This window comes from Eurosta solidaginis, chromosome 5 (assembly GCF_040869045.1).
Source record: "Eurosta solidaginis isolate ZX-2024a chromosome 5, ASM4086904v1, whole genome shotgun sequence".
Classification (NCBI taxonomy): Eukaryota; Metazoa; Arthropoda; class Insecta; order Diptera; family Tephritidae; genus Eurosta; species Eurosta solidaginis.
Genome location: NC_090323.1, coordinates 126533981 through 126559366, shown reverse-complemented (window position 1 = coordinate 126559366; position 25386 = coordinate 126533981). Strand labels below are relative to the sequence as shown.

The 25386-nt window shown below is 35.6% G+C and overlaps 3 protein-coding genes across 4 annotated transcripts in view; 1 reads left to right on the top strand and 2 right to left on the bottom strand.

Moving 5' to 3' along the window:
* Positions 1-25386, top strand: part of akirin — a 281083-nt gene that overhangs the window by 86914 nt on the left and 168783 nt on the right. The window lies entirely within an intron of this gene.
* LOC137254276 (uncharacterized) lies at positions 17592-19861 on the bottom strand. Its single transcript, XM_067791957.1, has 2 exons — positions 19723-19861; positions 17592-19595 (listed from the first exon to the last, which is right to left on the bottom strand). Exon 2 carries the CDS (start codon positions 19452-19454, stop codon positions 17592-17594), a length of 1863 nt encoding a protein of 620 aa, XP_067648058.1. The 5' UTR covers positions 19455-19595; positions 19723-19861.
* LOC137254275 (uncharacterized) lies at positions 20229-23200 on the bottom strand. The gene is made up of 3 exons (XM_067791956.1): positions 22769-23200; positions 20806-22641; positions 20229-20297 (listed from the first exon to the last, which is right to left on the bottom strand). Exons 2-3 carry the CDS (start codon positions 22498-22500, stop codon positions 20229-20231), a joined length of 1764 nt encoding a protein of 587 aa, XP_067648057.1. The 5' UTR covers positions 22501-22641; positions 22769-23200.

Below are 25386 nucleotides of genomic sequence, written 5' to 3'. Positions count from 1 at the left end.
ACCATATGCTAAGGCAAGATATAGCTACAAGATGGAATAGCACATATCTTATGCTGGAAAGAATTTCGGAACAAAAATCAGCATTAGCACTTTACGCCGTTAATAAAAAGGGAATAGATCTACCTTCTACAAATGAATGGGAAACTATAGATCGATTGATTCCCGTTTTGTTTCCATTTTATCAAGCCACTTTGGATATTTGTAATGACTCCGCATGTGTTTCCATGGTAATCCCTCTTGTAGCTAATTTACGGAGCTTGTTGGAAATTCCCAGTGAAAATGAAGCAACAAACTTATTAAAATCACATTTGCTGCAATCATTGCAAAGGCGATTTGCAAATACTATGCGTGAAGATCTTATGATCGCTACATTTTTAGATCCACGGTTTAAAGTGAAGTATTTTACTCCAAAACAAACAGACGATTGCAAAGAATATTTGAAGAAATTGACTGGGGAATTTTGTACAAGTGTAGAAAATATTTCAAATATTGTACCAAATCAAAATTCATCAGGAAATGTAAATAACCTTTGGGGGCTCCATGATAACTCTGTTTCTTTACAAAAATCAAATACACCGCAATCATCAGGTTACGAAATGGAAATTAAAGAATATTTTAACGAGATTTTGCTAGCTCTGTGAAGTTGGCACCTACTTGGTCGAATAATTAAAAAAACCATATCTCATTCGTTTGTCCACCGTTTGTCCATGTTTGTCCAGGAAAAATTTTCGTTTGTCCACCTTTTGTTAAAAAGTTATTTCAAAAAAAAAAAAATCGTGTGTGAAGTTGGCACCTCCATTTGCGAGTATTTAACAAAACTAAAAGCCATTCGTTTGTCCATCGTTTGTCCACGTTTGTCCAGGAAAAATTTTCGTTTGTCCACCTTTTGTTAAAAAGTTATTTCAAAAAAAAAAAATCCCGTGTGAAGTTGGCACCTCCATTTGTGAGTAATTAAAAAAACCAAATGCCATTCGTTTGTCCATCGTTTGTCCACGTTTGTCCAGGAAAAACTTTCGTTTGTCCACCTTTTGTTAAAAAGTTATAACAAAAACATTTTTTTTTGAAAAAACCCAAAAAATTTTTTGTTTCGCTTTATTGTGCTAAATCGCATGCCCGTCGTTTGCCCATCGTTTGCCAATCGTTTGTCCATGTCTGTCCAGGAAACATTTTCGTTTGTCCACCTTTTGTTAAAGTTATTTCAAAAAAACAAAAATTGTGTGTGAAGTTGGTACCTCCATTTACAAGTAATTAAAAAAACCAAATGCCATTCGTTTGTCCATCGTTTGTCCACGATTGTCCAGGAAAAATTTTCGTTTGTCCACCTTTTGTTAAAAAGTTATTTCAAAAAAACAAGAATCGTGTGTGAAGTTGGCACCTCCATTTACAAGTAATTAAAAAAACCAAATGCCATTCGTTTGTCCATCGTTTGTCCACGATTGTCCAGGAAAAATTTTTGTTTGTCCACCTTTTGTTAAAAAGTTATTTCAAAAAAACAAAAATCGTGTGTGAAGTTGGCACCTCCATTTACAAGTAATTAAAAAAACCAAATGCCATTCATTTGTCCATCGTTTGTCCACGATTGTCCAGGAAAAATTTTTGTTTGTCCACCTTTTGTTAAAAAGTTATTTCAAAAAAACAAAACTCGTGTGTGAAGTTGGCACCTCCATTTACGAGTAATTAAAAAAACCAAATGCCATTCGTTTGTCCATCGTTTGTCCACGATTGTCCAGGAAAAATTTTTGTTTGTCCACCTTTTGTTAAAAAGTTATTTCAAAAAAACAAAAATCGTGTGTGAAGTTGGCACCTCCATTTACGAGTAATTAAAAAAACCAAATGCCATTCGTTTGTCCATCGTTTGTCCACGATTGTCCAGGAAAAATTTTTGTTTGTCCACCTTTTGTTAAAAAGTTATTTCAAAAAAACAAAAATCGTGTGTGAAGTTGGCGCCTCCATTTACAAGTAATTAAAAAAACCAAATGCCATTCGATTGTCCATCGTTTGTCCAGGAAAAATTTTCCTTTGTCCACCTTTTGTTAAAAAGTTATAACAAAAACATTTTTTTTCGAAAAAACCCACACATGCAGAGTTAGTACAAAAAACCAGCACGACGCAATTTGAAGTTTCCGGGAAAAATGATCTTCGAGAGTTAGAAGAGCGAGCCGAATTTTATAACACGTTATGTTAGCAAATGTTTGTCATATATTTCCACATAAAAAAAGACTAAATGCCGCAAATAAATTTACACATAATTTCATGAGCAGCAATTGTTTAGTTTTTTTTTTTCGAAAAAAAATGATTTTGTTATAATTTTTTAACAAAAGGTGGACAATAGGAAATCTTTCGTAGACAAATACATATATTGACAAACGATGGGCAAACGACGGACACAAAAAGCGAAAAAAACTTTTGGGGTTTTTCGAAAAAAAAAAAATATTTTTGTTATAACTTTTTAACACGAGGTGGACAAACGAAAATTTTTCCTGGACAATCGTGGACAAACGATGGACAAACGAATAGCATTTGGTTTTTTTAATTACTTGTAAATGGAGGTGCCAACTTCACACACGATTTTTGTTTTTTTGAAATAACTTTTTAACAAAAGGTGGACAAACGAAAATGTTTCCTGGACAAACATGGACAAACTATGGGCAAACGACGGACATACGATTTAGCACAATAAAGCGAAACAAAAAATTTTTTGGGTTTTTTCGAAAATAAATGTTTATGTTATAACTTTTTAACAAAAGGTGGACAAACGAAAATTTTTCCTGGACAAACGTGGACAAACGATGGACAAACGATGGGCAAACGACGGACATACGATTTAGCACAATAAAGCGAAACAAAAAATTTTTTGGGTTTTTTCGAAAAAAAATGTTTATGTTATAACTTTTTAACAAAAGGTGGACAAACGAAAATTTTTCCTGGACAAACGTGGACAAACGATGGACAAACGAATGGCATTTGGCTTTTTAATTACTCGCAAATGGAGGTGCCAACTTCACACGGGATTTTTTTTTTTTTGAAATAACTTTTTAACAAAAGGTGGACAAACGAAAATTTTTCCTGGACAAACGTGGACAAACGATGGACAAACGAATGGCATTTAGTTTTTTTAAATACTCGCAAATGGAGGTGCCAACTTCACACACGATTTTTTTTTTTTTGAAATAACTTTTTAACAAAAGGTGGACAAACGAAAATTTTTCCTGGACAAACATGGACAAACGGTGGACAAACGAATGAGATATGGTTTTTTTAATTATTCGACCAAGTAGGTGCCAACTTCACAGAGCTGATTTTGCTTCCTAGAAATGCAGATATTTTTCAATACTGGAATATTAGTTCCCATAAATTACTTAAAACGGTTGCTGCAAAATATCATTCTGCTCCCCCTACCAGCGTAGCAAGTGAGCAATTGTTTAGTGTCGCCGACCAACTGTACAGTGATCGCAGAACAAACTTACTTGGCGAAAACGCAGACAAATTGTTATTTTTAAATCACAATATCCAGTTGTTTAATTTTTATTATTAGCTGCACAATTTATATCACAAATTTTTGATACATACATAAATATATGCAAGTTATAAAGCATAAAGATTTTAAATGTACAGCTGTGCGTAGAGGCTATTTTCTTTTTGTAAAACATAAATCTATATAACTATGCAAAAACGAATTTATGATCATTTTTACAACAATTATTTTTGGAAAATGTGAATGGTTTTTGATGTTTTTTGTTTCTTTAAAAAAAATAAAAATTAATAAGAAGTTATGAAAAGTATTTTTTATTTAAAAACTATGGAGTTATTCGGCTTCGGCTTCGGTAATCGGCCGATTAGTAAATCAAAGCCGAATGTTCGGTTCGGCTCAAAAACCTGCGTTCGGTCAGACTCTACTTCCGCTGCTGTCGTATGGGCCATGATCATCGCTCGTGCCCAAATCCAGAAAAAATTTTAAAATCACGTAACGAAGTTCCAGCCATAGGTGAAGACGTCAATACTTTGGGATTCAAGGGGTTGTGTAGCGCAATATATAGCTTCTCCAACCCAACTGTCAACCTCACCTTCGAGCGGCGAATCCCGTTTCACTAACAGACGAGGCTCTGGCGACCCCAAGCTCCTCATAGAACTTGGGGGTGGGGAGGGAGGGATGGCCTGAAGGTTCAATGTGGCCATATAAATCGTTCGCGAGATGGTCGGGCCAGCACCTTAATGGTGCTGTCTTACCGGAGCGTATCGGATCTGTATCCGACAAAGGACCATCACATCGATAACACTCCCCAAAGCCTTCGGGGAGTAACCTAATCGCTACAACAACAACAACAACAACAACGTCAATACTCATAACTCCATAGCACTACCTCCGCGCTAAATGTCATTAGCACCCAGATAAATTGCGGTTTGAATCAATACCCCCACCATAGAACAGTACTCGTAGCGCTAGACCTATCAAAAGCCTTTGATACGGTCAACCATGGCTCATTACTGCAAGACCTGGAAGGGTCTACCCTTCCCCCATGTCTTAAAAGGTGGACCGCAAATTATCTGGGTGGTCGGCAGGCATCGGTGCAATTCCGAAACGAAACATCAAACCCAAGGAGAATTAAACAAGGGGTGCCACAGGGTGGTGTCCTATCCCCACTTTTGTTTAATTTCTACATATCTAAGCTACCTTCACCACCGGAAGGAGTCACAATCGTTTCCTACGCCGATGACTGCACAATAATGGCCACAGGCCCAAGCCCAGAGATCGATGAGCTATGCAATAAAATAAACGGCTATCTCCCTGATCTCTCCAGTTTTTTCGCCTCGCGAAACCTGGCATTGTCACCGACTAAATCTTCCGCGACCTTATTTACAACATGGACGCCCCAAATGTCGACCATATTGAACATCCACGTCGATGGCACTACGCTACCGACTGTCCTACACCCCAAAATCTTGGGTGTGACGTTTGATCAGGATCTACATTTTGGTGCGCACGCAACCGCAATTGTTCCGAGAATTCAGAGCCGTAATAAAATCCTCAAATCCCTTGCTGGCAGTACCTGGGGAAAAGATAAAGAAACGCTCATGACCACATACAAAGCAATTAGCCAGCCGATTACGTGCTACGCGTCACCCATATGGTCGCCAAGCCTAAAAACTACCCACTGGACGAAACTACAGGCCTGCCAAAATAGTGCTCTCAGAATCGCCACGGGCTGTCTTCTTATGTCCCCAGAACACCATCTGCATAATGAGGCGAGAATACTCCCCCATCAGGGAGAGAAATGAGATGCTGACCAAACAGTTTCTGTTGAATACCCAGAAACCTGGGCATCCCAACAGACATCTGATTGACGAACCAGCACCGCCTAGGGGCCTAAGGAGTCATCTCCGTAAGCATTTTGAGGAAATACGGCACCTGAGAACCCAGCCGTATGAAGCGAAAAAACACAAGCAGGTCCTTGGTGAACTCCATAGACAGGCGTCGGACTTTTATGTCGGGAATTGCCCGGTGAATCCAGTACTTGAAGAAAAATATCCAGAACTCGCGGAAGAGGAACGCATACTCCCCAGGGAAACGCGTGTCACTCTTGCTCAACTTCGTTCTGGATACTGTAACAGGTTAAACTCTTACCTATCCAGAATCAACCCCGACATACAAAATGTATGCCCCGCTTGCAATGTGTCCCCACATGACACCAACCATCTCTTTAATTGTAATGTGGAACCAACGCCTCTAACACCCCTTTCCTTATGGTCCACCCCTGTTGAAACGGCAAGTTTCCTTGGACTCCCGTTAGAGGATATTGATGACAATTTGTGATCGCTCGCGGCTATTAGGTGGGGCGAGCATTGCTACAACAACAACAACAACAACGTCAATACTCACTCTTCCGATGATGCCGTAAATGCTTTTAATTTTGTAAGTATTAAATTCGAGTTAGGTGAGAAGTCAATATCTGAAACAGTTTTTTCTTTGTTTGATACCGGCAGTCCGGTTAGTTTTATAAGAGAGTCATACGTTCCAAAACAAATGGTGCAGAACCGGATGGCAAGATGCTCCTCAAAATTTAAAGCCATTGGAAGAAAAGAGTTAAAAATAATACAAAAAATATTTTTTTATATTAAGTTTAATAAAAACGTGAATAAAATTGAATTGAATATCATACCAGACGATGATATGGTTGTACCAATTATTTTGGGACTTGACTTCCTAAGTATATTTAATATCAAGTTGAAGAATGTTAAGAAAAAATCAACCGAATTTTTAGATGTAAGGCCCAAAAGTAAATTAAAGATGCCAAAAATTCTTCAAGCTTTAGCTGATTCCAAAGCAGTCTCTATTATAATGCAACAAAGTGCCGCTAAGGATGAATATTTTTCCGAAAGTGTTACCGCCGATAACTGCCGAGAAAGTTTTGACTCCACTTCCACTTTTGTGCCTGACATATTTCATATCGACGTTTCTTATAACGAAAATGAAATTGATATAAACAATATACTTACAAATGAACAAAGTACTGAACTGAAGCAAGTTATAAATAATACTTATTTCAATCCTAATATTTTGGAAAAACCACTTAAGTATGAAATGAAAATACGATTGAAAACTGATGTTCCTTTCCATTGCGCCGGCTATCTTATCTTGAACGTACCGAAGTACGAAATATTTTAGATGAACTTCTGAAAGAAAACATTATACGACCTAGTGATTCACCTTATGCTTCCGCCATTGTGCTGGTCAAGAAAAAGAACGGGAAAGCTCGAATGTGCGTAGACTATAGGGCACTCAAAAAAACTAACTCTTAGAGATAATTATCCGCTACCAATGGTCGCTGACTGTATTGAGTACTTACAGAATAAATGATATTTTTGGGTATTGGATTTAAAGAGCGGATTTCATCAGGTTCATATGGCTCCTGAGTCCATACGATTTACATCTTTCGTAACCCCTCATGGACAATTTGAATATTTGAAAATGCCGTTTGGGTTGAAAAATGCTCCAGCGGTATTTCAACGATTCATCAACATCTTCCGAGACATGATAGACGAAAAAAAATTATTATTTATATGGACGATATAATAGTTGTTGCTACCGAGGGGTATGACGAGCACATCAAACTTTTAAAATCAGTACTGGAACGAATTTCATTACGAAGATTGAAACTTAATATGAGTAAATGTAAGTTTGGTTATAAGGAAATTTAGTATTTAGGTTACAAGTCACTCATAAAGGAATAGCACCTAGTAATTCTCACATAAAAAGTGTACAGAATTTTCCGGCCCCTTCCAACTTGAAGCAGTTACAATCAAGTTTAGGCATGTATTCTTATTTCCGCATATTTATACCGTCCTTCTCAGAAATAGCTAAGCCCCTGCAGAATTTACTTAAAAGGAATACCCAGTTTGATTTTGATGACAAATGCCATGAAGCTTTTCTGGAGATGAAGTCTAGACTAGTTAAGAGCCCTGTTCTAGCCATTTATATCCCTACCAAGGAAACTGAGTTACACTGTGACGCCAGTAGTTTTGGCTTCGGTGCAGTTCTACTGCAACGCCAGGAAGATAATAAATTCCACGGGTTTTAATTGGAAACGTTATCCATAATATATGATTTAAGAAGATTTAGACATTATTTAGAAGGTATGCCATTCATGCTAGTTACTGATTGTAATTCCCTGACTATGAACCTTGATAGAAAACAGCTGAATCCTAGGATAGCCAGGTGGGCCCTTGAACTTGAAAATTATAACTATAAAATACAGCATAGGAAGGGCACATCAATGGGTCATGTAGATGCTTTGAGCAGGAGACAGATAGCTTCAATCATAAATTCAGATGAAGTAGAATTTCGAATTCAAGTAGCACAAGAAAGAGACAAAGATATTGAATCGGTGAGAAAACAATTGGAAAATGGGGAACTTAAAGATTATAAACTAATTGATGGGCTAGTATATAGAAGTAAACCGGACGGCAAAGATGCGCTTTATGTACCGTAAGAAATGGAAAATAATGTTATACAATTGATCCATGAGAAAATGGGCCATCTATCTATAGATAAAACTCTCAACAAATTGAGTTTATATTACTGGCTTCCGCGAATGAGAATGAAAGGGGAAAAGTTCATTAGAAATTGTTTAAAATGTATTATGTACGCTAGCCCTCCTCATGCTAAGGAGAAAACCTTATACCCTATTCCAAAGGAGTCTTTACCATTTGACACTATCCATATTGATCACTTTGGACCACTGCCGTCATTGAAATCTAAACGTAAGCACATTTTAGTAGTAGTAGACGCTTTCACTAAGTTTGTTAAATTATATCCAACAAACTCTACGAGTACCCGAGAGGTCACAGCTGCCTTAGAAAAATATTTTAATTACTATAGCCGACTGAGACGTATAGTAAGTGATAGGGGAACCTGTTTCACCTCCCTTGAATTTTCGGCCTTTTTATTAAAAAATAACATCAATCATGTGAAAGTCGCTGTGGCATCGCCTCAAGCTAACGGACAGGTAGAGAGGGTGAATCGGGTATTGAAAGCAATGTTGGGAAAATTGACTAACGAAATAAATCATGATGACTGGGTTAAGGGATTATTACAAGTTGAATACGCAATAAACAACTCTGTTATAGTACATGCAAAGAGACACCAAGCCGGCTAATGTTTGGGGTTGAGCAAAGAGGCGTAATAGTAGATGAGTTTACTGAGTATTTGCAGGACAAACTTTGTCCGGATCGTGATAGGAACCTTGATCTTATACGTACAGATGCATTAAACCGAATAGTAGCCAAGCAAGAGTATGATACCAACCGACAGTCCCAGGATAAGACGTACGACGTAGGAAACTATGTTGTTATAAGAAACGTTGATACTACTTGCGGAAGTAATAAAAAATTTATTCTCGTATACAAAGGTCCATATGTAATACACAAGGTGCTCGGTCATGATAGGTATGTTGAACGGGATATTGATAACTGCCAGCTCACACAGTTGCATTATGATGGAGTAGTTGAAGCCTACCGAATTAAAAGCTGGCCTCAATCACCCGATGGAGATGTAGAGGAATCAGACTAATATTTGTTAGAAATTAAGTTATACTGTATCGGGGTCGAATACAGTGTCAGATTGGTCGAGCTGTAACTCTGAACGCAAATAGCGAATTGTATTAGATTAGGTATTAGATTAAGAAATGTACGAAAGTGAAGATAGAAATTAAGTTATAATGTATCAAGGTCAATACAGTGCGAGCTGTAATTCTGAACACAAATAGCGAATTGTATCAGATTAGGAAATGTACGACAGTAAAAATAGAATTTAAAATAATGTATCGAGGTCGATACAGTTTGAGTTTGGCCGAGTTGTAAGATCATAAATGCAACCATGTCAACTAATGTAACAGAATAAGCAAAAAATACAACCATGGGAACTAATTAATGGAATAAGCAAAAATACATCACTGTAAATGAAGAAAATGGAAGAAAAAGAAGATGGTGGACCGGTTCATTATTAGATTGAAGACCGAAAAATAAAGTACTAATATAATTAATCCTGACATTTCTGCTGTTTTATTAACCATCGAAGGTAGAAATTACACCTGCTATAGGGAAAATTTGTGTACCCAATTTTATTACGATCCGTTAATTTTTCTTCGAGTTATGGCTCCCGAAACAGAAAATTTCTCAGTCATAAAAGGGGCGGTACCACGCCCATTTTTTTAAATTTGAAGTTTTTCTTATTTATTGTTATAAATCCAACTGGCAAATGAAATACCATTGATATAAAGCTCTTTTTTGCAAGGATATAGCTTATTTTATTCGTCCACAACCCTTTTAAAAATTATTTATATATAAGTGGGCGTGGTCCTTAACCGGTTTCGTTAATTTTTCATCAAAGCATTCCCTATAGTAAAGGCAACCTCTGCCGAATTTTGTTTATATAAAAGTGGGCGTGGTCCTTAACCGGTTTCGTTAATTTTTCATCAAAGCATTCCCTATAGTAAAGGCAACCTCTGCCGAATTTTGTTACAATAGGTTTAACGATTTTTGATTTCTGATTAGTAATATTTGTGAAATTGATTTTAAATTTTTTTTTCAAATTTTTGTCAAGAGTCTCAATATCAGTCCACGCGTCAAATTTCAACATTCTAGGTGTATTATTTACTAAATAATCGGGTTTTTTGTGTTTTCCAAAATGTTATATATATATATATATATGGGGGGCGTGGTTATCATCCGATTTCTCCCATTTTCAATACCAATCTATTCTGGGTCCAGATAAGCTCGTGTACCAAATTTGGTGAAGATATCTCAATATTTACTCAAGTTATCGTGTTAACGGACAGACGGGCGGACGGACGGACATGGCTCAATCAAATTTTTTTTCGATTCTGATGATTTTCATATATGGAAGTCTATATCTATCTCGATTCCTTTATACCTGTACAACGAACCGTTATCCAATCAAAGTTATAATACCCTGTGTACAAGTACAGCTGGGTATAAAAATTAGTTTAACCCATAACTTATCTTGTTCACTGACGGCTCCAGTCTGTGCAATACCTCAGCCTATGCTGTAGTAGAACAAACTTCAGTTGACATCTTTTAAACTCTGAAGCAAAGTTTATTACTACTACATCCAGCAATTTCCAATGCAGAACTTGCAGATGTTGAACAGGCAATTATTTACGCAGCTGAAAGAAAAGCAAAAAACGTTGATCTGTTCCGATTAAATACATTGGCGCGACCGATTATAATGAACCGAAAATCCAAAGACCTGGAGAAGATCGTTGAATAAATAACCTTTGGGTTCCAATTTATCCAAATAATTATGTAAAAATACATTTTGGAAAATGTTTGTAACGGCTTATTTCAAAAAGTACCCAACCGATTGTTACGAACTTTGTTTTAGAAGAAATAATTGGCGCAAATAAATCGAGTGGGTTTTTTATTGTTTTTTTCGTTTCCACAAATAAGATTCCCTTATTTTTAGGACAAAGTTGATTAAAACCCTTAAATAAGGCAAGCATACGACTTTTCAGCGTTCAAAACCAATATACAGTGGCCCAGCAAAATCTTTGTGTGTAAAGTAAACGTAGAGAAAGTGCATTTGGACTAAAGAGATACATATACTCAAAGCCAAAAAATAAAAGATATATGTACATATGTGAGCTATCAGTTCGCTCTTGGCAAATGCAAGAGTTTTTCGATCGCAGAATTTCGCTTGCATTGCTTTGTTTCTTGTAATAAGAAACACATTATATGTAAAACCAAAATGTGTTTTGCTTTGTTATTGCTTTGCTATTATATATTGTAACGAATGTTAGCAGCACTGAGCGATGCTATCGTCTCTAAGCCGATGCTAAGCAGTGACGTGAATGCACATCAATAATTCAATCATTATGTATCTACATAAACGAAACAATAACTGCGTCTACATATATGTACCATGTACGTATACGAGCAGCGGAGAGTCAATGCACAAACACGTGCATATATCTGAGATACTCCTATAAGTATGCAATGAGCAAAACTATAAAATTGTGCAATTGTAGTTACAGCTGAGAAGTTTGAGAGCTGCTGGACTAGTAGATTCTGGAAGCGCCTAGAACAAGTGTCGGCAAAAATGTTGTGTGGATGTATTAGTGAGAGCGCTTTGGTCGCACGAACCAATTGATTCACTGATCATTCGCTTGTTATACTGCAACGGCTAAGCACGCAATAAATAATAAATTATTGATGCGCACAATGGCAAGCGAATATTTTATGTTAAATTCCACTTGCATATACAAATAGATCCCTATAATTTTCCTAATAAATACATACTTTTTTTTCTATTACTATTAATATTTAAGACTGACACCTGATTGTTCTAGAAATAAATGGGCAACAAAACTATATATACGCAAAACAATTAAGAATTTTGATGAAAATTCGCCGATTTTTAGAGAATTTTTAGTATTATTTTCAAATAAAATTTACAGTTTCTCTATTAGATCATGTTGCATTTTTTCATATTAACCCTAGGACTTATACCCAAGTACAGGTGAGGCCAGTAGCTACTTTGGAGTGATGTAGCTCCTAAATCGCTAAAGATATTGACTTGAAATTTTTGATCTAGGAACGAAGTAAATCTACGTCGATTGGTGTCTTATTTGTCATGCTAGGTCCATGCATTGATGAGATATAAGCTTTCAAAGTTGACACCTACGACTTCTTATACCCGGGTACAGGTGTGGCCAGTAGCTTTTTTTCTCGTTTTTTCTCATTTTTTGAAGGAAAAAAATTTTTATTTATTATTTTCTTTATAAAATATTATTTTATTGATTATTTCTTATAACTAAATATGCAAACAAATTTAGATTATTCAATTGTCTTCATTATTTTCACAAATATTACATGTAAATGTATTTGAAGAATGCTGTATGCATATTGGGCGCTGACATATTCTGCACATGTTACGCGTTCGTCTTCTGTGTTGGTCATGGATGTAGCAGAGAAAACAGCTTCCAACCTGCTGTTTCTTTGGTTTTGCACCAGCAGCTGCAGACGTTGATGGCCTATTGTCAGCACTTCCTTGCAAGGCCGTACTTATGAAACTCGCGACTGCAATTTTTGTGTTGAAGTTCCGCATCACTTGCTGATTCACCGACCGCTCTTCAATTATGGGCATAGACAGTTCCTTGGCGAGCTGGCGAAGAAATCTCTTACGCTTCGCATTGGTGCATCTGATGTTGAGATTATTCTCATAATATATGATGTACGCCGCCAATGCCGTCAAATCAATCATATTGAAGAATAGGGACAACGGCCAACGCTTTGTCATCCTTTGGCAAGTATATTCTCCAAGCAATTGGTCCATCCCGTCCTCTCCTCCTTTTGTCTTGTTATAAAACTCGATAATTTCTGGTTTCCGGCTTTCGCCAATGTGATCATCGTCATGCATTGATGATAGTAATATAACTGCCTTGTTTTTTTTTCGGCACATAGGAGCAAATGGATATGTTGGGCCTAAAACCGAATGTACTTGATCTCTCTGCACGATCTTTGTGTGCCAACATCGCCTTTGGTATTGTTTAAGCGACTTAAACTATGAACATTTTTCGTTCGTTTGTTTCAGTAGCCATTGAGTGTGCTTGTAATTCTCAACTGGTTAGTGAAATATTCTAAAGACATAGTTTGAGTTTTTTAATTAAAATTGAGGTTCTTCGGATGGTGTGCTAATACATCAGAGCCCAGTGCTCGCCTCCATATCACACTTTGAAGGGGTTCTTCAAATAGAAGATGAGGTGGCTCATTAGAGCGAAACCTCAGAGTGCCCAACGCTCGCCCCAAATTAAATAAATAGAGGTTTTTCTTGTAGAAAATGGGGTGCCAATACCTCAGAGCCGTCCCGTGCTCGCCTCCATATCACATTTTAAAGGGTTCTTCAAATAGAGGATGAGGTGGCTCAGCAGAGCGAAGCCTCAGAGCCCCCAGTGCTCGCCCCCAAATTAAATAAATAAAAGGTGTACTGATGCTATGCATCCTCCCATGACTTAAACACACCAATAACACTAAAACTACCCAACTTAATAAACTGAATCCCTTAAAATAAACCCACATTAAATAAATAAAAGGTGTACTGATGCTATGCATCCTCCCATGACTTAAACACACCAATAACACTAAAACCACCCAACTCAATAAATGGAATACATTAAATCAAAAACCCCATAAACTCAATACAGTCCATTAATAATAATAATTTATAAATTTAAAAAAAAAAGGAATGCTTGGTGGGAGTTGAACCCGCAACCCCGGGCGTTTGGTCGGGTACGTCAGCCACTGTGCCACGACTCATACGCTTACAAGCACATAAAATTACTCATTTATAACTCTTATTAAACTGCTCGGCCTCAATTGCCCAAAGCTTAGACAGGTATGTAGGGCTTATTTTTCCGCAGAGTTCCAACTGCCATCAAATTCATGGATGACAAGCTTTCCAGTAGATTTAGGGATGTAAAAAAATTGTCCATCGTTATATTTCGGCCGGTTCCATGAAATCGGCGTACTAAATCCTTGACCACGCGTTCACCCTGGTTAGTTTCCCGTCCCGTAGGTGCTTGGCCAGTATATATTTGTCCATGCAGTGGATATGCGTTTTTGGCATCACATACCCACCACACTTTGATGCCATATTTTTCCGGTTTCGATGGGATGTATTGCGTGAAACGGGTGCGGCCACGATATGGAAAGAGCTGCTCGTCTACCGTTAGATATTCACTTGGCTTATATGACTGCTCAAACTTGTAGTTCATCATGGTCCACAGCTCGGATATTGGTGCAGCTTTGTCAGTTACCAAACGTTGTGCCCGTGTGTTTGTTGTAATAGAGATTTGTACACGCAGTTTCAGAGTAAGATGGCGACTAACTTTATTCAGTATAATACGAACAGAGGTATATGAAATAGTATGAAAAGAAAACTGATAATTAGAGTTGCCAGATTTATATTATTTAACAATAATTCAAACCTTATAAATCGCAGTATGGCCTGAAAGCGGTTAATGCCTATTGTCGCACGATATGATGGCGCACATTCGGCATTGCTGCGGTTAGCGCCAGTCATAATAAGCACTCCAATGGACGCATACATTTCGCTCAAAGTAACCTTCTTCCATGTTTTTGGTTCCGCCTCTGGATGTTTTGCGTTTAATTCCGCATATGTAGCTTCTGCTTTTTTGTTGGTGTAGCGTACTATAATATCCACCATTTCCGGAGTCATAAAACATTTATATGTATTGACTATTGACACCATAGTAGTTGATCTTGCGGGCCCACTTCGCTGTCGCAAAATATTTTGTTGCCTAGTTTGGCGTGCAAGTCGTGGCTGTGAGCTCCATATGGTACTATCACGTGCTACGAATTCAGCTGCACGCAAATTAATCTCCTCAGAATCATCTGCAGCATCGGATTCATTTTCAGATTCTTCGTAATCAGCCTCATCTACCTGGGCATTGTCAATTGTGTAATCAGGGTCTTCTACATCCGTTTCACCCTCGCCATCTGCTACTTGTTCGCTTTCATCATCTTCAGGGTCGGAAAATAATTCATCATCTGAGATTTCGTCAAACAGGTTTTGTGTGTACTGCTCTTTTTCAGCGTCAGATAATCTATATAAATATAATTAATTTTTATTCCATTTTTGAAATTATATTTGAGTTATGTGTATTTACCTCATATATTGATTCCATGTTCCTTCTGCTATCCATTTTGTAATATTTTAAATTTTTTCTGACTTGTTATTTTCACAAATATAAATCAACTTCACACTTCAAAAGAACGCTTTACAATGAACATAAACTCGCAAAACTGCCGTTTATATAGCTGCAACCCTTAAGTTTCTGGAAGCATTTCTTATCCTGCCAGGTAGTTGGATTATATCAAATGTTGTTTGTCAGCAAATTCTAGCAAGGGTACAATATAATGTCTTCTTCTAAATAATTAAGAGTGCGCGAAAAAGGTTGTATTCTAAAAATTCTAACAACAATAGAAATTATTGACTTCTTAGAAATAACTTAGAATGCGCGCAATTCTTAGAAGCAGGCTACAAATATATGTTTATAACTACTTAAAATGTTCGTAAGACAGTCAGCTACAACATTGCATTAAAAAAAATAACTTGTTTCTCAGAACAAATGAGAAAAAAACGGGTAAAACAGGCTACTGGCCACACCTGTACCAGGGTATAAGAAGTCGTAGTAAAAGTTGGGTATAAGTCCTAGGGTTAAATTAATTCATATTAATAAAATGTATTTACGTAAATACGTGCATATATTTGTCGCTGCGCAACAAGCGATACCAACACTCCATGTTGACATGCCAATTGCTCATTGCAGACTGAACCATTCACTAAACAAAGAGCGCAAGCTATCTGTGTGAGTTGCTCACCATCTTAAGATGTATGAAACGCCGAAGTCTGGCCTAGAAGATGCGAAGGTTGAAATCAAAGAGTATAAAAGGCGGCAATTGTAGAGGCGCTGGAATGCAGTTTGATTTGAGTTGTCAAGCAGTTTCGATTAAGACGATATCTAGCGAGCAATAGCAGTATTATTTTGAAAGTCAGTTTCATTTAAGCTATCAGTTTGGTTATTAAGCCAGCTAATTGCAAAGTATAAGTGTTATTGTGAAGTACTTTAATAAAGGCCATTTTTGCATTATTACAAATTGGAGTTATTTATTTAACAGTTTAGTGATTCGAACTTAGCAGAGGATTGCAAATAAGAGGATTTGCAAGTAAATTCGTTACAATTGGTGTCAGAAGTGGGATTGTTGAATAAATTCCGAAGATTGGGAATACAAATTGGACATGGCAAAGGTCAGTGAATTGAAGATCCAGCAACTGAAAAAGGAGTTGGAGAACCGTGGATTAAATACTCATATTTTTGTACTACCGACTGTTTTCTTTATTTATTGTAAATTTGTTTTTTTGGTTTCGGGTTTACAGTCCAATGAATCAGAAAAACGCCTTTTTTATTTTATCGCCAACGTTTCGACCTTTTATTTTGGTCTTCTTCAGGGCCTAATGACAAAAAATATAAAACTTAGTATATAAGGCCTTGCATTGCAAAAGAGGGTTAATAATTATTAATTACATATACACACAAAAGTACATATATAACACAATTATTGAAATCACAGATTCTTACTCAAAATTACTGCGTTCTTCCTTGTCCAGTTGTTTTGTATAGATGTTTTGTTTTCTGCATTGTGCAGAAATGGTCATATATAAAATTTTTAAATTATAGGACTTATTTATAAATTTGAATAAAATTTAAAAGAAATAAGTAATAAAATGAACACAATGTAAAATTCAAACAACAAACTATATATATATGCGTATTTGACGTTTGTTGATATTTTGTCAGCCGGTTCGTGCTTGATGGACTATGTAGAGCAGCTGATGATTGTTGACATTGTTAGAAAATACACGTATAGATGTCGCTGATGTTTTTAGCTTCTACGCTTCTTTTATTAACACAGTTTTTATCAGCTTTAATAAATATTTCTTCTAATAGGATTCTTTTTCCCCAACTTTTCTCTCTAGCCAATACTTTAGTTCCTTCGAAGTCAAATCTATGTCCAAAAGTAATAGCGTGGAGGGCGAGTGCACTTTTTTCTGTTTCTTTCTTCCCAACAGTTTTTCTATGTTGATTTAGGCGTTTGTATAAATGTTGAGATGTAGTGCCTATGTAACTTTTTCTTCGCTGGCAGTCAATACAATCTATTTTGTATACAACGTTCTTTTCTTTATTTGTTGGTATTTTGTCTTTAATCTTGTTGTACATTTTCCCAACATTGTTTTTATTTTTGTACGCAAAACGGACGTTGGCAGTGAACTCTTTGAATTTGTTTGTAATACATTTTGTAATATAAGGGAAATATGAAATTGTCATAGTTTTAATTTCTGCTAATTGTTGTTGAGCGTTGGTGCTCGTTAATATTGGGTCGGTGTTTTTGTTGTTGATGGATATTTTATAATGATTTATTAATCTTGACACCAATTTTGGCGGATAATCGTTCGCTTTGAGGATGCCTTTTATAATTAATTTGTTCTTGTTGTGTTATTTTTCATCACTTAAGTTAAGAACTCTGTTTATTAACCCTTTTGCGGTGCTGATTTTTTGGGTTAATGGATGTATTGACCTATAATTCAAAATACGACCTGATGAGACTGGTTTACGGTACCAGTCCGTGTTAAAGGTTCCGTTCTGTGCGTTTCTGAAAATAACCATATCCAAGAATGGTAGCATATTTTGTTGTTCTTTTTCAAATGTGAACTCGATTCCTGGTTCTATGGCATTGAATATTTTTAAGACCGATGGAAGGATGTGTTCAGGTAGTAGTAGGTATAGGTCGTCTACGTATTTCTTAATTATGCTAATGTTGAATTCTAGTTCTTCTTTTACTCTCTGAATGGCTCGTTCTAAAACGTTGTCCATTAGAATTTCTACTAGAATACAGCTGATGGGTGATCCCATTGGGCAACCGAAATTCTGTGCATAGAACTGTTCGTTAAATTGGAAATAGCTGTTTTTTGTGCAAAGAGTAATCATTTCGATAAATTCACTTTGCGAAAGATTTGTGATGGATTCAATTTCCCTCCACCTCTCGTTTAAGATTCTTAAAATAGAATCAACTGACGCATTTGTAAATAGGCTTTTTACATCAAATGATACTTGTATTTGGCCCGGTTCGTGTGTTTGTTGGGCGATGAATGCTTTAAATTCAAATGAATTGCATATGTGGAACTGCGATTTTGGTATTTTGGCTAGAATCGCTGTTGCATATTTCGACAGTGCTGTTGTTGGTCCATCATAGTCGGCGGAGATCGGTCTAAGTGGCATTGGAATTTCGTTTTTGTGGTGTTTTGGTGCGAAGTATATCCTTGGTGGGTTTGCGTTGTACGTTGTAAGTTTCCGTTTAGTTAGGGAGTCTATTTTACCTCTATTGAATAGGGTTTTTACAAACAGATTGTTTTTGATTTGTATTTTGTTTGTTGGGTCAGTTATGGCGTTGTATGTGTCAGTGTCGCTGAGCATCTCCTCTCCAAGTTTTAATAGGTCTTTTTTGTACATAAACACAGATTTATTTCCTTTATCCGATCTAGTGCATATTATTTCAGGATTGTTCTTAAAAAACTGTATGCAACTTTTTTCTTTTTGTAGTAGGAAGTTTTCTAAATTGGATTTTCTTGCTGTTGATTTGGCTTGTAATATTGTGCGTGTCACCGTTTGTCTGATTTCGTTTCTGTTTTGGGGATCTACGCAATTTTGCATAATGCACTCCACTTCTGCTATTATCTGTTTGGTTGGTAGCTTGTTAGGAGTTGTTGGCAGTCCAAAGTTTGGGCCTAAGCCCATTAAGAGCATAACGTCTTTTGGTAAATTTATAGTTGTTGCATTGTGTATAAAGCATGTTGTGTCAGATGTGATGTGTGTTTGTATTTGAGTTGATTCTAGCTTGTTGTACTTTGTGTTCAAGTTATTTATGGTTACTTCGTGTCTATTTTGATAGCTAATTTCTTGTGTTCGGAAAAAATCATTCGTGTTAGGTAAGCTTCTGGATTGGATAATTGATCTTAGATTATTGATTTGTTGTTCTAGTCGATTTATCTTCCAAAAGGAGATTTTTATTTCCAAGTTAAGTATTTTCCTTCGAAAATCTGAAATTAACTGGCCAATCTGTTTGTTGTATGGTGTGTCATCTTCCAAACTTTGGAAGGTGCAGCTTACGTTATTTATTATATGTTTTGGAATGATATTGTTTTTCCGACATTTGAGTAAAAAGAATTTCCGCGCCCTAAGTTTTGCTAATTTTATGTTGTTTGTTGCGAAAGCCTTAAATAAAGTTTTGGTTTCTTGGCCATATTGTATGCCAATCTTGTCAAAGAATGGATTTCGCTGTGTACCCGGCGTATTATTCATATTTTTGTACTACCGACTGTTTTCTTTATTTATTGTAAATTTGTTTTTTTGGTTTCGGGTTTACAGTCCAATGAATCAGAAAAACGCCTTTTTTATTTTATCGCCAACGTTTCGACCTTTTATTTTGGTCTTCTTCAGGGCCTAATGACAAAAAATATAAAACTTAGTATATAAGGCCTTGCATTGCAAAAGAGGGTTAATAATTATTAATTACATATACACACAAAAGTACATATATAACACAATTATTGAAATCACAGATTCTTACTCAAAATTACTGCGTTCTTCCTTGTCCAGTTGTTTTGTATAGATGTTTTGTTTTCTGCATTGTGCAGAAATGGTCATATATAAAATTTTTAAATTATAGGACTTATTTATAAATTTGAATAAAATTTAAAAGAAATAAGTAATAAAATGAAAACAATGTAAAATTAAAACAACAAACTATATATATATGCGTATTTGACGTTTGTTGATATTTTGTCAGCCGGTTCGTGCTTGATGGACTATGTAGAGCAGCTGATGATTGTTGACATTGTTAGAAAATACACGTATAGATGTCGCTGATGTTTTTAGCTTCTACGCTTCTTTTATTAACACAGTTTTTATCAGCTTTAATAAATATTTCTTCTAATAGGATTCTTTTTCCCCAACTTTTCTCTCTAGCCAATACTTTAGTTCCTTCGAAGTCAAATCTATGTCCAAAAGTAATAGCGTGGAGGGCGAGTGCACTTTTTTCTGTTTCTTTCTTCTCAACAGTTTTTCTATGTTGATTTAGGCGTTTGTATAAATGTTGAGATGTAGTGCCCATGTAACTTTTTCTTCGCTGGCAGTCAATACAATCTATTTTGTATACAACGTTCTTTTCTTTATTTGTTGGTATTTTGTCTTTAATCTTGTTGTACATTTTCCCAACATTGTTTTTATTTTTGTACGCAAAACGGACGTTGGCAGTGAACTCTTTGAATTTGTTTGTAATACATTTTGTAATATAAGGGAAATATGAAATTGTCATAGTTTTAATTTCTGCTAATTGTTGTTGAGCGTTGGTGCTCGTTAATATTGGGTCGGTGTTTTTGTTGTTGATGGATATTTTATAATGATTTATTAATCTTGACACCAATTTTGGCGGATAATCGTTCGCTTTGAGGATGCCTTTTATAATTAATTTGTTCTTGTTGTGGTATTTTTCATCACTTAAGTTAAGAACTCTGTTTATTAACCCTTTTGCGGTGCTGATTTTTTGGGTTAATGGATGTATTGACCTATAATTCAAAATACGACCTGATGAGACTGGTTTACGGTACCAGTCCGTGTTAAAGGTTCCGTTCTGTGCGTTTCTGAAAATAACCATATCAAAGAATGGTAGCATATTTTGTTGTTCTTTTTCAAATGTGAACTCGATTCCTGGTTCTATGGCATTGAATATTTTTAAGACCGATGGAAGGATGTGTTCAGGTAGTAGTAGGTATAGGTCGTCTACGTATTTCTTAATTATGCTAATGTTGAATTCTAGTTCTTCTTTTACTCTCTGAATGGCTCGTTCTAAAACGTTGTCCATTAGAATTTCTACTAGAATACAGCTGATGGGTGATCCCATTGGGCAACCGAAATTCTGTGCATAGAACTGTTCGTTAAATTGGAAATAGCTGTTTTTTGTGCAAAGAGTAATCATTTCGATAAATTCACTTTGCGAAAGATTTGTGATGGATTCAATTTCCCTCCACCTCTCGTTTAAGATTCTTAAAATAGAATCAACTGACGCATTTGTAAATAGGCTTTTTACATCAAATGATACTTGTATTTGGCCCGGTTCGTGTGTTTGTTGGGCGATGAATGCTTTAAATTCAAATGAATTGCATATGTGGAACTGCGATTTTGGTATTTTGGCTAGAATCGCTGTTGCATATTTCGACAGTGCTGTTGTTGGTCCATCATAGTCGGCGGAGATCGGTCTAAGTGGCATTGGAATTTCGTTTTTGTGGTGTTTTGGTGCGAAGTATATCCTTGGTGGGTTTGCGTTGTACGTTGTAAGTTTCCGTTTAGTTAGGGAGTCTATTTTACCTCTATTGAATAGGGTTTTTACAAACAGATTGTTTTTGATTTGTATTTTGTTTGTTGGGTCAGTTATGGCGTTGTATGTGTCAGTGTCGCTGAGCATCTCCTCTCCAAGTTTTAATAGGTCTTTTTTGTACATAAACACAGATTTATTTCCTTTATCCGATCTAGTGCATATTATTTCAGGATTGTTCTTAAAAAACTGTATGCAACTTTTTTCTTTTTGTAGTAGGAAGTTTTCTAAATTGGATTTTCTTGCTGTTGATTTGGCTTGTAATATTGTGCGTGTCACCGTTTGTCTGATTTCGTTTCTGTTTTGAGGATCTACGCAATTTTGCATAATGCACTCCACTTCTGCTATTATCTGTTTGGTTGGTAGCTTGTTAGGAGTTGTTGGCAGTCCAAAGTTTGGGCCTAAGCCCATTAAGAGCATAACGTCTTTTGGTAAATTTATAGTTGTTGCATTGTGTATAAAGCATGTTGTGTCAGATGTGATGTGTGTTTGTATTTGAGTTGATTCTAGCTTGTTGTACTTTGTGTTCAAGTTATTTATGGTTACTTCGTGTCTATTTTGATAGCTAATTTCTTGTGTTCGGAAAAAATCATTCGTGTTAGGTAAGCTTCTGGATTGGATAATTGATCTTAGATTATTGATTTGTTGTTCTAGTCGATTTATCTTCCAAAAGGAGATTTTTATTTCCAAGTTAAGTATTTTCCTTCGAAAATCTGAAATTAACTGGCCAATCTGTTTGTTGTATGGTGTGTCATCTTCCAAACTTTGGAAGGTGCAGCTTACGTTATTTATTATATGTTTTGGAATGATATTGTTTTTCCGACATTTGAGTAAAAAGAATTTCCGCGCCCTAAGTTTTGCTAATTTTATGTTGTTTGTTGCGAAAGCCTTAAATAAAGTTTTGGTTTCTTGGCCATATTGTATGCCAATCTTGTCAAAGAATGGATTTCGCTGTGTACCCGGCGTATTATTCATATTTTTGTACTACCGACTGTTTTCTTTATTTATTGTAAATTTGTTTTTTTGGTTTCGGGTTTACAGTCCAATGAATCAGAAAAACGCCTTTTTTATTTTATCGCCAACGTTTCGACCTTTTATTTTGGTCTTCTTCAGGGCCTAATGACAAAAAATATAAAACTTAGTATATAAGGCCTTGCATTGCAAAAGAGGGTTAATAATTATTAATTACATATACACACAAAAGTACATATATAACACAATTATTGAAATCACAGATTCTTACTCAAAATTACTGCGTTCTTCCTTGTCCAGTTGTTTTGTATAGATGTTTTGTTTTCTGCATTGTGCAGAAATGGTCATATATAAAATTTTTAAATTATAGGACTTATTTATAAATTTGAATAAAATTTAAAAGAAATAAGTAATAAAATGAACACAATGTAAAATTCAAACAACAAACTATATATATATGCGTATTTGACGTTTGTTGATATTTTGTCAGCCGGTTCGTGCTTGATGGACTATGTAGAGCAGCTGATGATTGTTGACATTGTTAGAAAATACACGTATAGATGTCGCTGATGTTTTTAGCTTCTACGCTTCTTTTATTAACACAGTTTTTATCAGCTTTAATAAATATTTCTTCTAATAGGATTCTTTTTCCCCAACTTTTCTCTCTAGCCAATACTTTAGTTCCTTCGAAGTCAAATCTATGTCCAAAAGTAATAGCGTGGAGAGCGAGTGCACTTTTTTCTGTTTCTTTCTTCTCAACAGTTTTTCTATGTTGATTTAGGCGTTTGTATAAATGTTGAGATGTAGTGCCTATGTAACTTTTTCTTCGCTGGCAGTCAATACAATCTATTTTGTATACAACGTTCTTTTCTTTATTTGTTGGTATTTTGTCTTTAATCTTGTTGTACATTTTCCCAACATTGTTTTTATTTTTGTACGCAAAACGGACGTTGGCAGTGAACTCTTTGAATTTGTTTGTAATACATTTTGTAATATAAGGGAAATATGAAAATGTCATAGTTTTAATTTCTGCTAATTGTTGTTGAGCGTTGGTGCTCGTTAATATTGGGTCGGTGTTTTTGTTGTTGATGGATATTTTATAATGATTTATTAATCTTGACACCAATTTTGGCGGATAATCGTTCGCTTTGAGGATGCCTTTTATAATTAATTTGTTCTTGTTGTGGTATTTTTCATCACTTAAGTTAAGAACTCTGTTTATTAACCCTTTTGCGGTGCTGATTTTTTGGGTTAATGGATGTATTGACCTATAATTCAAAAGTAAAGTAAAGTATTGGCTAGAGAGAAAAGTTGGGGAAAAAGAATCCTATTAGAAGAAATATTTATTAAAGCTGATAAAAACTGTGTTAATAAAAGAAGCGTAGAAGCTAAAAACATCAGCGACATCTATACGTGTATTTTCTAACAATGTCAACAATCATCAGCTGCTCTACATAGTCCATCAAGCACGAACCGGCTGACAAAATATCAACAAACGTCAAATACGCATATATATATAGTTTGTTGTTTGAATTTTACATTGTGTTCATTTTATTACTTATTTCTTTTAAATTTTATTCAAATTTATAAATAAGTCCTATAATTTAAAAATTTTATATATGACCATTTCTGCACAATGCAGAAAACAAAACATCTATACAAAACAACTGGACAAGGAAGAACGCAGTAATTTTGAGTAAGAATCTGTGATTTCAATAATTGTGTTATATATGTACTTTTGTGTGTATATGTAATTAATAATTATTAACCCTCTTTTGCAATGCAAGGCCTTATATACTAAGTTTTATATTTTTTGTCATTAGGCCCTGAAGAAGACCAAAATAAAAGGTCGAAACGTTGACGATAAAATAAAAAAGGCGTTTTTCTGATTCATTGGACTGTAAACCCGAAACCAAAAAAACAAATTTACAATAAATAAAGAAAACAGTCGGTAGTACAAAAATATGAATAATACGCCGGGTACACAGCGAAATCCATTCTTTGACAAGATTGGCATACAATATGGCCAAGAAACCAAAACTTTATTTAAGGCTTTCGCAACAAAAAACATAAAATTAGCAAAACTTAGGGCGCGGAAATTCTTTTTACTCAAATGTCGGAAAAACAATATCATTCCAAAACATATAATAAATAACGTAAGCTGCACCTTCCAAAGTTTGGAAGATGACACACCATACAACAAACAGATTGGCCAGTTAATTTCAGATTTTCGAAGGAAAATACTTAACTTGGAAATAAAAATCTCCTTTTGGAAGATAAATCGACTAGAACAACAAATCAATAATCTAAGATCAATTATCCAATCAAGAAGCTTACCTAACACGAATGATTTTTTCCGAACACAAGAAATTAGCTATCAAAATAGACACGAAGTAACCATAAATAACTTGAACACAAAGTACAACAAGCTAGAATCAACTCAAATACAAACACACATCACATCTGACACAACATGCTTTATACACAATGCAACAACTATAAATTTACCAAAAGACGTTATGCTCTTAATGGGCTTAGGCCCAAACTTTGGACTGCCAACAACTCCTAACAAGCTACCAACCAAACAGATAATAGCAGAAGTGGAGTGCATTATGCAAAATTGCGTAGATCCCCAAAACAGAAACGAAATCAGACAAACGGTGACACGCACAATATTACAAGCCAAATCAACAGCAAGAAAATCCAATTTAGAAAACTTCCTACTACAAAAAGAAAAAAGTTGCATACAGTTTTTTAAGAACAATCCTGAAATAATATGCACTAGATCGGATAAAGGAAATAAATCTGTGTTTATGTACAAAAAAGACCTATTAAAACTTGGAGAGGAGATGCTCAGCGACACTGACACATACAACGCCATAACTGACC

Coding starts and splice junctions, on each gene's coding strand:
- LOC137254276 (XM_067791957.1), bottom strand. CDS start 19,454: ATGAATAATACGCCGGGTACACAGCGAAATCCATTCTTTGACAAGATT.
- LOC137254275 (XM_067791956.1), bottom strand. CDS start 22,500: ATGAATAATACGCCGGGTACACAGCGAAATCCATTCTTTGACAAGATT. Junction 20,298..20,805: donor TGCTACCATTCTTTGATATG/GTTATTTTCAGA, acceptor TATACAAAATAG/ATTGTATTGACTGCCAGCGA.